At 43.5% G+C, this 13569-nt stretch overlaps 1 protein-coding gene across 1 annotated transcript; it reads right to left on the bottom strand.

The window, feature by feature from the left end:
- Positions 1-4009: 4009 nt before the first annotated feature.
- LOC124679266 (zealexin A1 synthase-like) lies at positions 4010-9939 on the bottom strand. Its single transcript, XM_047215061.1, has 3 exons — positions 9866-9939; positions 8929-9831; positions 4010-4649 (listed from the first exon to the last, which is right to left on the bottom strand). Exons 1-3 carry the CDS (start codon positions 9899-9901, stop codon positions 4011-4013), a joined length of 1578 nt encoding a protein of 525 aa, XP_047071017.1. The 5' UTR covers positions 9902-9939; the 3' UTR covers position 4010.
- Between the last annotated feature and the right edge of the window lie 3630 nt (positions 9940-13569).

Raw genomic sequence — 13569 nt, forward strand, 5'->3', positions numbered from 1 at the left:
ACTTTTTTGTGCCAGCAATCTGAGTACCTGACGTAGTGGCCGGCACCAGTCAGTGATATCCCGACAACGTCTCCCAGCCTAGAGCGTCATGCGTGTCGCCGGCGCACGAGACGAACAAGGCGGAGGCGGAGGTGAAGACCTAGAGGGGAGGGAGCGGCACCGTGGGAGAGATCTGGGCCATGTGCGATCCTGGGGAGAGCAAGAGCAGAGCGACGAGCACGAGAAAATCGGCAGCGCGGCATGATTTAGGGGCGATTGGGGAGGCACCGATGCAGGGATCGGGAGGTTTTAATGACCAAGAAATTTAAGGATTTTGGTCGCCAGCGTGCGTAGTTAACAGGAAAAAAAATCAAGGTGGAAGAAACCCAGGCCGTTTGATAGGAACCAGATGGACGTCGCTCGAGAGGTCCGATGAACTGTTTTCTGTCGGGCTCTGATAGATAGTATTTACCCTCACAAAAACCATGTAGCCATCCTGAAGCAGTTTTGTGTACACCGGCCCCACACCTCTTGCAATTATCTTAGAATAATGGAGCAGTAACATCAACATGTATGTTGGTAGAAAACCCAGCATGCACCACTACTGAAAGCATCACATATAGAACTTTCTTGAAATCTACACCATTATTTTGTCCTGGGGATAGAACATTTGAGACTGATCCCAAGCAGATGTAAGAAATCATCACTCTTTTTCAAGGACAAAACCCCATGGTACCGGGCATGACTTGAACAGAAAATCAAGGCATGTATGTCTACAGCCAAAGGAAATACAAAAAGGAGAAATTGGATCTGTGCAACCATGGAATTCAACGTCAAAGGGAAATGGTATGCTAATACATGTACTGCACGAACATTGTTATGAAAACCTATGGTAAAAACATTACTGCTGGAATAGTTTGTACTGTAAAGACATAGATAGGGAAAGTGAAACAAACCAGAGTTTATGTGCAGGAACCTAAGGTAAAGAAGAGAAAAAAGACTGCATGTACATTCCCACGCGATACACTAATCTCCTTTCATAGATATCCTCGTTAACTCTGGTCACCACTTCCAGAACTTCCATAGATTTCCCTCGAGAACCCAAATATTTCTTTTCAGCGAGACATTCCAAAGGACCACAAGGAGAACTTCAGTCACTTCGGCTGCTACAACTTGTCCATGTAGTGGTGGATGTAGAGGTTCCACCACTAGGGGAACAAGTAGGGAGATTGCCAGTAAATAGATTCCCCACTGCTCCTAGAGAAGAAACAATCCTTCACCAAATGGTTTTAATCACAAACTTTGTGTGCAAAGACAACATGCCTGAATCGTACTCCCACCTCTGACAGCCAGCGTATCAGCGCCAATGCCTTCATGTGCAGTAGGAGCCACCCAAACAATTTTCTCTTAGGCTCAGAATTCCACTTCCAAAGTTTGTAGCATGAAAAGGAGTCATCGATCTCTAGTTGAAGGTGTAATTCTTGCCATAAATTGAAAAGCTTGATGTTACCTCTTTTTGGAGAGGGTTCATGTGGGTGGCTCATGCTGCTAAGGTTGGTTTTAGATGGAATGTGGGTAGAGGCGATAAAGTTCTTTTCTGGGAAGACATTTGGGTAGGTCATTGTAGTCTTGCCGTTCTTTATTGGGATTTGTATGTGATTCCAAATGAACATTATTGTACCATTTCTAGTCTTTGGGATGGTCATGATCTTAAGATTTCGTTTAGAAGAACTGTCTCTGCTGAACTATATGATCGTTGGGTTGATCTTGAAAGCTAAGTCAGTTCTCTACATTTGAATAACAATGATGATCTGTCTGTCTGGATGTTCCACCCGTCTGGGTTTACTCGGTGAAGTCCTTTTACAGTGTGGTTAACAATGGAGGGGATGTCCCCATCCATACACCTTATGTGTGGAAGCTCGTTGTTCCTCCACGCATCCACATCTTTTTGTGGCTTCTCGCCAATAATAAATTTTTGACTAGGAACAACCTGAGTAAACGAAGGTTTGTGGATGAAAAAACCTATGTGTTTTGTTCTGAGCTTGAGTCAGTTGATCACCTCTTCTTTAAGTGCTTTGTAGCACAAAATGTTTGGAAAGTCATCTCTGATGTATTTGGCATTAGCATTGGTTCCGACTTCCTGTTTGTTGCCAGATGGTGGATTAGCAATGATAGGAATGTTGTGCTTAATACCTTTAGCTCTGCTATTATCTGGTCCTTATGGACACTAAGAAATGAGTTCTGTTTCCAGGGAAGGTCATGGTCAGGTTTGGATGCGGTTTGGTCCAGGGTGATTGCAAACGTCAGAAGGTGGTGCCTACTCTGCAAGAATGCTCACACTTCACTCCTGGACAGGAACCTTCTCCTCCTGGAAAAAACAAGAGGAAAACTGCTGCAGATCGCCTGGAGTTGAACTCTTCCTGGATGCGTGAGAACTTTTGAAAGCTTCATCAAAAGCCTTGGATAGATGCTCTGTAGTTGGTCTTTAGCTGTTTTTTTGTTAGTTCTCCCATCTCTCCCAGTTTTAGAGAGATGACACCCAGAAACTTATATTCGGTTTTGATGCTGTAATTGTCACTCTTGGTTGCATGATAAATGGAACCAGGGGGTTGAAACCCCCTTTCATCTAAAAAAAATCGGTTTTGGGAGTAGCAGCCCTAAAACGTTACCGTGGCTGTTTAGCTCGGTCGAACAAAGTAGAAAAAAGAGTTAACCGACCGTTTGGGATTAGTGGGTTGATCTTGAGCGTTGGTTAGCCAGATCCGACGGTTCAGAACATGAAAGCGTTGTGGAGGCTCCTAGCTAGGTGATTTTAACTGTTAACTAATATAAGCCAATATATTGATGATGTAAAATGCACGTACCAGACATTTGCTGGGATAGTGGAGAGCTAGGGTTGGGTTCCAGAGGCTAGGACGATGTCTTATACTGTGAGTGGCTCTGCTCCCGGCCATCCCATCGATCAGGTGCCCAATGTGGCACCGTTCTAATTGCTGCCGTACATAAAGAAAAAGTTGTTGATGCTTAGAAGGTTAGTTGGGCTGAGGAAAAAAGGATGGCTGGTGTTGTTGGGCTAGGTTGGGTTGCTGTGGGACAAAAGAGAAAAAGGCCAAGCCAGATTGAGAAAGCCATGGCGATTTTTATTTGGAAATTTGAAATTGCCAAGAGAACAAGAAAAAGATGAAGATAGGAAAAAAAACAAATGAGGAGTGAAGGTTTTATAAACCATACAAGAGAAGAAAATTAGAGTTTATTAAATAGTATAATTTTATTTTGTTAAAACATGTATATGACATATACATGGTGCTGATGACTTTGGAACGATGCGGGAAAACAAGCAACGAAAAAATCTACTGTTACGGTTTTCCCGGATCGTTACAGGAGGCGGAAGCCAATGTTATTCTTGCTGGTATTCAACTTGCCATTTATCATATGGTAGACCACATTTATAACGTACTGAAAAAATGAGGCCATCACATTCCATTGTGCTAGTTAATCTACAATGCATATGTTATGAATTGATGAGGCATATCTTATTGACGGAATGGACATTATTTAGTTTATTATTATTAAAAAGTTGCTTGCTAGATGTTCTACCATTTATAGGTTACTGCATTAGTTGCTGGGATATTCACTTTGGCTCATAGGAGCATTTGCTCCCATTGTGTGAATCTACATTTCGAAGTGTCAAAAAATTCTAAACTAAAAATTTTCATGTACATCTACACATTTTATGTTCGTACACAAGTTTTCAAAAAAAACTATGAAAATTTGTGGCTCCAGTAAAAAAGACAAATTTTGATGCTATAACACGACAACGTACAGAACATTTTTTTTCTTTTTGTACACGCCACATAAAATGTTGTTTCTCCATGAAAACTTGTGCACTAATATAGAATGTCACGATGTACAATAAAAAATTTATGTCAGAATTTTTTGACATTTTTAAAATTATTTTTTAATTATTTTGTATAATAGGAGCATTTGCTCCTATGAGCCAAAACGCCACCTCCATTAGTTGCTACGCTAAACTAGTGGTCTTGTGGGTGGCATGCAGCTACTGCCTGCAGGAAGAGGCTGGACCTAGTGCGCACGATGATCCCAAACACCTCACCCATGTCGAGTGTCTCTGGGGCTGCCCCATCAGGGATAGCCCAGTCGAAGTAGTACATGAGGTTGGCGAGCACGAGCTCGATGGTCGTAGTCGCCAACAGAGCTCCGGGGCACTGCCGCCGGCCAGCCCCAAATGGAATGAACTCCATCTGCGGCCCCTGCCAGCCATACTCTGTTCCCATCTCCTTGAATCTCTCCGGCTTGAACTCGACCGCATCCTCGCCCCAGTGTGTCGGGTCTCTCCCCACCGCAAAGACATTTATCATGACGGCGGTGCCCTTGGGTATGTCGTAGCCCATGACCTGGCAGTCCTCCTGGCACGCCCGGTGGATCATCGGGCCAGGTGGGTGCAACCTTAGCGTCTCCTTGATGACCATCCGAAGGTAGTGCAGGTCGCCGAGGTCCGCACTCGTGACAACGGATCTCTGGTGGTGTACTCCCAGCCTCTGTCGGACTTCTAGTTTCGCCCTTGCCATTGCGTGTGGGTTGCGGATGAGTTCCGCCATGGCCCATTCTATTGTGGCAGCTGTAGTATCAGTAGCTGCTCCAAATATATCCTGAAACCATGTTGCATTGCATATTATTAAATAAGAATACTTTACTATTCTATGTTTAGTTTTGAGAATATAATTTTTTTATAATATAACGAAATATACATAAAGGCCATGGCATGACATATTGAATCTTATATGGGTGTACCTAATTTTCACTCGACTAAATTCTCAGTCAAATGATGCAATCCTACAACTTATTGTGTGTGAACCCGTTTTTTCGGTTACAACTTACAACTCATGCACGATTTAAAATAATCCTAGCTGTAACCCAACTTATAACTGTAAAAATTCCATTTGGAAGTTGTCGACTAGTTGGCTTTTTTCCCTTTGCATTTATGTACTCGTTTTTGCGTGGATACTGGATTCATAAACGGCTGTGTGCATCTTAGCTATGCAGAGACTGGGTGTAATGATATATTGTTCGATTAATAAAGCGTCCTTTATCGATTTTTTTTCCATTTGGAACTTGGCTTGCAACTGAAAAATCCCAGTTGTAACGGAAAAATCTGAGTTGCAACTTCATTTACAACCGAAAACTTAGTTGTAACTCCACTTGCAACCCAATCACTATGCAAATCTGTTGGTTGTGAATTTGACTAAGCAGTAAGTTAATTTTCAGCTTTCAGCTAGATGAGAATTAACCATTCCGGTCTTATATAGAAATCTATGATACAAACCGTTTGATTGCACCACACGACTTTCCTCTACGACATTATTAGGTTGCATAGCATAGTTGTGATAGAAATAGAAACAACATGCAGGAGCTAGCATCCAATCAACTGACTGAAATGTTATTAAATGAAAGGGTGGAACTGCCCGAGCCGGTTGTCAACCTTTTAAAAGCGTAATGCTAGCTAATTAATTGTGCCAAGAATCAGAGCGACGGGGAGGATGGGGCTTTGTGGTTCGGGATGCAGATGGGACGACAAGGGGATCAGGCGCCGGTGTGATCATGCATGCATCTAGCGCAGCGCAAGTGGAGGCTATGGCATGTGGAGAGGCGATACATGCAGCAGCAGGTTGGGGAATGGGTCAGATCATTATTGAGTCTGATTCAGCAAATACGATCCGTGCTTTACAGGGTACGGCTTTTGATTTGGCGCCCGAAGGAATACTCTACCGCGATATTCGTGCTTTTGTCCAGCTTAATTTTATTTCAGTGGATTTTTGTTTTGTTCCAAGAACTTGTAATAACTAGATAACACCCCGCACGTTGCTGCGGAGCTATATGGTAGATCATGAGAATTAGCGAGCAGAGATTGAAGGATGGGGTTACATCATTCGTGACCAAGCGGGTGATTAAGGGTGTGTTTGGTAGCTCGGGCCAACTCAGAAAATCTCATCCCAACAGAGAATTTAACAGATACATCTGTTTGTTAGACCGGGTCAGTGCATCTGGGCTATGCCCACCTCATACCAAAAAGCCTCCTCAGCCAAGCCCGGTTGTGAAGCTCAGATCGAGCTTCACAAGTCGGCCGGGCTGACCTCATCCCGCAAAGTGGCCGAACCATTCACTCCACGCACCCCCAGACTCCCACCCGCACGAAAAAAGTGGGCTCATTTTCCCCTTCCAACGCTCTCCAACCGCATGCGACCGCCCTCCTCATCGCTGCACGCCTGCAGCCCTCCTCGTCACAGCACGCAGGCGCTGCCCTCTGCTGCACGCCGGTCGCCAACCGCCGCCCAGACCCGCGACCAACATCGTCCAACGCCGGCAGCCCAAGGACGCCCAGCGCCGGCAGCCCAAGGACGCCCAGCGCCGCCCAAGGTCGTCCAGCGCTGCCCGCTGCCGCCCAGCACCGCCCAAGGTCGCCCGGCGGTGCCCGCTGCCGCCCAGCGCCGCCCGACGCCGACCGACGCCGCCCAAGGCCACCCGCCACCATCCAGCGCCGCCCAAGGCCGCCCAGCGCCGGCCACCGCGCTGCCCAGCACCTCCATGCGTGAGATGACATCCTGAGGACCCGATTGCTTTTCTCTCTCTTTGTTTTAGGGTCTTTTTGTTAAAAAACTGGACCATTTTGTAAAACTGCTATGAGACCTGCTCACCTCAGCACAAATTGTACCAAACAACATCCCATTTGAGCATAGCTCAACACATACGGGGCTGCCAAACATGTGATAAGTCTCACCTCAGCTTAGCTAGGGTGAGCATGTATGATAAGAGATATGTATTCTCAGTTGACCCGGGCTACCAAACACACCCTAAGTTGCTGCTGACGTAGAAAAATCGGTGCAACTTAGAGATGCACTACATTCTGAAGCATTCGCTTGTATAGTTGCAATTGGTGGAGCGATCAAGGCTGGGGCAAACCATTATTGTCCTTGTGAAGGAGGCAATAAGCTTATGCAGTCTAAATTTTGATTCATACTTATTCTCCTTTAGAAGACGTGTTTGCAACACTGCTGCCCATGAACTTACTAAAACGGGAGCTAAGAGTTAGTCCGAGGACTCAGTCTGGGTGGATGTTGCCCCCTGTGGATTATAAACATTGTGGCCAGCATCTTGTTGTGAATGAGCCATTCCCATAAAAATGACTTTTTGTATGGCAGACTACGGGATATACCCAGCAACCCAAAGATAAACATTTATAATACATTTGTTAATAAATAACATGGTGCTGCAAATAGCATATCCAGTTACACTTTTATACTAAATAACACATTCATTTGTTGAGGGAAAGACATATTGTATTTAGATAAGCATAGGAAATATTAAAGTCTACGCAGAAGAAAAATATTATAGTCAATTCGTAACTTCATAGTAAACAAAAAATAGTCCAGATATTAAAGCACAAGTAGTTCCACCCGAGCTGAAGTTCTTGTGTTAGATAGAAGCGCACGTATGTATGCTCGTGGCTTTAACAGTTTCTGTGTATCCAGAAGAATAAGAACATGGCTGAATCACTTAAAGCTGTAATCAGGGAAACAACTTCTGTCTGACAATTTCTAGTACGACATGTGCATATAGAAAATTAAAAATAGATCGTTGTCGGATGCGGTAGTATCAGTAAACTGAAGCTATCTTTATTCACACTCAGTGTTCTGCACATTTAATTGACTGCAAGCAGAAAAAACAACATTTATCAAAATATTACAATTCTTACCTATTCATCAATTAGAGGAGTACTTTGTACATGCATAAAGTTGCAGTCTGACGGACTACGGAATTGCCAAACTAATTGCAAAACTTGAAAATGGGTGTGTTAGATAGCAGTATTATAGTTCTTCATTCCTCATTTCCTGCATAATTAAATACATGAAAAAAACATATCATTATGAGAATATCCATGATTTCTGAAAATAACCTTTAGTGCCAACAAATAAGCAGTATCCGCACACAAAAATAGCATATAAGTTTTTACCTGATTATCCTTTCTCTGAAAATTGTTCTTCTCTCCACCTGAAAGAAACAAAAAGGCAAAATATAAATTTCAAAGGCTTTAAAAAAAATCAAGTGCTGAAACATCTTCTAGAACCAAAGGGGCGGACAACTAAAACAAAGGCAGTTCGCTTTCCCCTGCAGCCTCTACTTCGCTTACTGGATCTAACTATCAGGCTTTGATGGTTGCAACACACGGATGACTCCATGAAAAGCCTTTGAGGGTAGCAATACACGTACTATTACTGGATGGCAAAGCTGTGGCGCTGTGTTGTGATGTTGATTTGTGGATTGAGCGAGTCACCTGTAGGCTGACATGAATATATATTGGGTGGAGATGTAAGGAGGAAGTGGAGAAGGCAAGACGCCATGATTTATTCAGTTTTTATTAGGAAGTTAGAGGGACACCGCCTGAGTGGAGGGACATGGGAAATAATGAGACGGGGTTGACGTTGGAGAATAAAGGAAGCAGTTGCAAGGAGTTGAGGAGGCTGGTGTGACGCGCATAAATTAGTGTGTACTATAGCTTTAGAAAAAACAGGAGAACTAAACGATTACACAAAAATATATTTATGCATGCAATGAAGTGGATGTGAGTTGGTGACATAGTGGGACCGCTGAGGTGTCATAGCTGCATGTTGAGAGAAATATGATAGTGGGGATGAACTTCTTAGTTATACTAGATGTCGCACATTTGTTGGCGGCAATGGGTTCGGCCCAGACCCAAGTACGGCTGTTATGGCCTGAATCAGTACCGAATTCTGTAAGTCAGTTGGTGGCCAGTGAGTCCAAGTTAATGGAATCAGAGTGTTCCATAACAAAAAAAAAAAAAAAAAAACTAGTGCTAGCTAGAAAGATCCGGTTGCAAATTAGCTAGTGATGGTAGGAGCCAGAATCGCTTACAAAGATGACGGCGCTGATGATCGCCGGCGTCAGAGGGAAACTGAGTGCGTCTTCCTTGTGCAGCCTCAGGAGCACGTCCAGCAGGTCCTCGTCGTCTCTAGCGGCAGTAGCAGCAGAGTCGGCGTTTGGTTTCTTCTCCTGTCGCTCTCGGATGATGTCTCCCAGGATGCGCTGCACCCGGGCATGGCTCCTCCTGACGTCGCCGGCGGCGCTGCTCAGCCACCGCACCAGCCGCGACGACGGGAAGAGGTCAACGAGGCTGAACCCTCCCACCAGCGTCGACATCCTGGCGAGCTCCCGGAGGTACGCCTCCTGCTGCCGGCACTCCCCGCCGAACGCCGCCCTGGCGATGACGTTGTTGGTCAGCCTGGCCAGCCGCTCGCCGAGGTCGACGGTGGCGGCCGGCGAGGCGGTCGACGCGGCGGCGACCGACTCCAAGAGGCGCGCGACCTCGTCTTGCTTGATGGACTCGATGCGCCGCACCTGCCTCGCGCTGAGGACCTCCACGACGCAGACCTTGCGCATCTGCCGCCAGTGCTCGCCGTAGGGCGCGAAGACGAGGCCTCTGCCGCCGCTGCTGACGATGTCCAGCGTGGGGCCGCTAGGGCGGGTCGCGAAGGTGAGGTCGTTGGTCTTGAGTACCTCCATCGCCGCCTCCGGGGTGGACACGATGACTTTGGGCACCTCGCCGAGCCTGACCAGCATGAGCGGGCCGTGCCGGCGCGACAGGCGGAGCAACGCACGGTGCGGCGGCAGCTTCGTGCCGATGACGAGGTGGTGGAGGCTGCCGATGACGGGTAAGTTCCATGGACCTGGAGGAAGCTTGGCTCCTGTGTCCTTACCACCGCCGAGAGCCTGCCTCAGAACAAACCATAAGAGAATCGTGGCTACGGCCAACGAAAAGAAGCTAATTCCTTTTTTTTTTTGCGGAAAAAAACAAGCTAATTCCGGGAGAGAGTTGATCCATCTCCATGTCCGTGGCCACTATTGGAGCTGCCAATATAGCTTGGTCTCTAGTCCAATTACCATCTGGATCGACGTTGGGAAGCCATTTAGTTAATACCGAGGGAATTTACGGCTACTGTAGATGGTTGACAAGTCATGCAAGAAAACCAAAATGACAACAATGTTTCCTTGTCCTACTAGCAGATATTTAGCACTGGTGTGGAATTTTAAGTCTTCTTCAAGCATGTGTTTGATATGGAATACACGATGTCGAAGTCGTGATAAGTGCAGGTTATTTTTATCTCCTAAAAAGTATATCATACTAGTTGAATGCTCGTGCGTCGTCACGGATTATTTTTATTATTGCACATATGCATGATAATAATTAAATAGCTACATACATAGTAGTAGAGAAATTATCTACACATGAATATTCATATATATTTAAAACGGGGTTCGTCACTTTTATCAAAATCCCAAGCATCAATTTTTTTAGAAATGGTATCCAATAAGTTCATTGCTTCTTTTTAAGTTCTATTAGTGAAGCTTACTTCAGAGAAATTATCCAGAAAGTTCCTAAGATGTTGAGGTGATCTCACATAGAAGTTGATTAATATAATACTTTCAGGAATACCATGACAATGATTCTTACGAATTAGTTCATTCAATCTTCATAAGATTGAGCAATACTTTCTCCAACATGAGGCTAAAAATTATAATATGACAAAGATCATCATAATCTTCTTTAGGAGTACACTATTTGAGATAGAAAGTCTTCCTCCGATTCCCAACCAAGGCGGTATTTATCATCCAAAGATCTAAATCATATGGAGCATTACCAGAAAAAGGCAAATATAATAACTCCCTTTTCACTTCATCATGAGGAATAACAGCAAGTTTAAATATGGAACATAGATCTTCAAAGTCTTGTAAATGCCCCATAGCACTTTGGGTTCCATCCCGTGCAAAAGTTAGTCTCATAGCCTTTTGGGGAATACCAATAGGGATTTGATACGTCACTTTTGGTTCAGGAGTTTTTTCAACCTTGTTCTTAACAGCATGAACATACTCATATATTGTTAGTTTCATATCCTCATGGCCTAAGAGAGCCCCAATAAAACAAATAGTAAATAGTAAAAACAGCTTTCAAGTTTCCTTATCAAGTTCCCTCCCCGACAACGATGCTATAAAAGTTTCTTGATGGCTACCAACTGCAGGAGATCAACTATAGTACACTTTTCAATAATAGGACTGATATAGCATGAGCCTTAATGTTAATTCTACATTTCTACTGCATTTTTGGATGCCTACTGGGTCTATACAATTTTCTTCTTGTATTGAACTTTACTTTGTAAACATATGCAACATTCGATCATCAACCGTTTCAGAGACTGGGAAATCCCCTTACGATTTTTCCATCGTTTTGCAAATAAAATAGCATAATTACTAGGGTATTCTTCTTCATGGCGAAGCGGAAAGCAAAATTATCCTGACCTTTTTCCGAATGTGAATAATCAATCATCCTTTTTTCTCTAGTCCAACTTTGTTCCGTAACGTTATACCAAGTGTGGAATTTTAAGTCTTTCTTCAAGCATGATGTTGATATTGAATCAACGTATCCAACGCCAATCTCAGATTTGTTTTCTTTCAAGAGAAAAAAAAACACAATACAAATGCTGAAGAGTCACACCGAACGCATGAGTCGGCAGATACAGAACAAAATGCAAGCATACATGCCTTTCTTTCTTACTTGCCTGCAAACACGCTTAAATTTGACTTTTCTAATATTTATGAGTGACCTATATGGACTAGAACCACGAAAACCTTTGATTCTAGAAAATATGAAATATTTTGGAACATGAAAAACATTAACTACCTAAGTTTCTTCTTTACAGGGCATGGAAATGATTAAAAAAACCCAATATTTTTGTGGTAAAGATGAAACAATGACTTGAGCACCTCAAAATTTCCATATATGGCAAGTAGGGAGTGTAGATGGAAGACAAGTCGTGAAAGAAAACAGAAATGACAGCAAAGTATAGGGACCTATATAATCCAACGGGCACATTCTTTTCTTTTCCTAAAGGATTTATGGGGTGTAGCGTAGACATGCAGAAGTCAAGTCATGCAAGAAAACATAAATGACAATGAAATATGGGCTGGGATTTAAATATTATAAGGGCCCAAATAATCCAGCACGCACATCTGTCCTTGTCCTACTAACAGACTTGTAACCACGCGGTTGGAATTTTAAGTCTTTCTTTAAGCATGATGTTGATATGGAATCAACATGTCTAGCGTCAAGAGCAGACCTTTTTCTCTCTCGAGAAATACAATACACTAGGCCCGTGCACATATTACTACCGGAGATCACGGTTTGCCGTGTCCTAGACACACACGGCAAAGGGGCCGTGGAGCACGAAAAAGATATTTTCTCGTATTGACACACACGGCAAAGGTCACATGACAGATTTTTAAACCGCACGCCAAACAAATTTTGCCGTGTCTTTTCCGACGCGTACACGGCAAAAAGAACTTTGTCGTGTGCATTCCATCAGCTCACGATAGAGAAAAGTAGATAATAGTTAGGAGGATCAAACAGCTGGTCATTTTCCTTATATTGTAATCCGAATTTATAAGGATTTGGAAAATCCGATGCAAAGACATGGACAGGTGAAGAAAAGCGGAAGGACCGTAAGATTTTGTCTTTGATTTAACTTCATCGATCTAACAATATTTTGCACAGAGTGTTGTTGCAGAAAATTGCAGTGATGTTGTGGTTGAAACTGGAATCGATTTGCATGTCCAAAGATCTAAGCAATAAGATCCACGTGAAGATGAAGTTGTTCTCGCATAATTTGCAAGAAGGTGTGTCGATGATGAATCAGTTATCGATCTTTAGAGAGATCGTTGTTGACTTGTAATCCATGGAGGTAAGGTATGAAGATGAGGATCTCGTTCTTCTATTGTTAGTCTCCCTAGTTCCTTTACGAATATTCGAGACACCATATTACAAAGTCGTGATAATCTAACCATTGCCAAAATTTATGAGGCCCTCCAGGAAAGAGAAGACGAGAACTATGGTGCATGCAGGGGGGTCGTCATCTAAGGCAGCACTGCAACTCCGAGGCATGCCTGAGCAAAATAACACCAACAACAAATATAAAAGCAAGACCGACAGAGGTCTCTAAAAAGTCCTAGGGATGAGACAAGTTGTACATGCATTGTAAGAAATCTAGTCACAATATTGACGATTGTTGGAAGCTCCAGAATAAGGAGAAACAAAACGGTACTTAATTACCAACTGAAAAACAAATCTACAGTGAGAAGCTGGTCGGAAAGGAAGGGTGTGTAAGTTATTAAAGTCTTTGTATGGTCTTAATCAAGCACCTAAGCAGTGACACGATTAGTTTGAAAGAACCTTAACAGTTGTAGGCATTGTTGTAAACGAAGCTGACAAGTGTGTATATTATCGCCATGGTGGCAGTGGCGGAGCCAGCTTCCAAAACTTGTGATGTCAAGCTTAAATAATATGAAAAAAGTAAAAAAAAATTTGAGAACACACTAGTGTAGAAAAACTAACATGATCGCAAGGTGGAAATGGTAGCACAAAACATCACACTTTATTTCTTTATGGAAGAATTCCTTTACGATCATGCTTACCTTGATAGGTATGCATAATAGCATTGGTACTAA

Source organism: Lolium rigidum, chromosome 7 (assembly GCF_022539505.1).
Source record: "Lolium rigidum isolate FL_2022 chromosome 7, APGP_CSIRO_Lrig_0.1, whole genome shotgun sequence".
Classification (NCBI taxonomy): Eukaryota; Viridiplantae; Streptophyta; class Magnoliopsida; order Poales; family Poaceae; genus Lolium; species Lolium rigidum.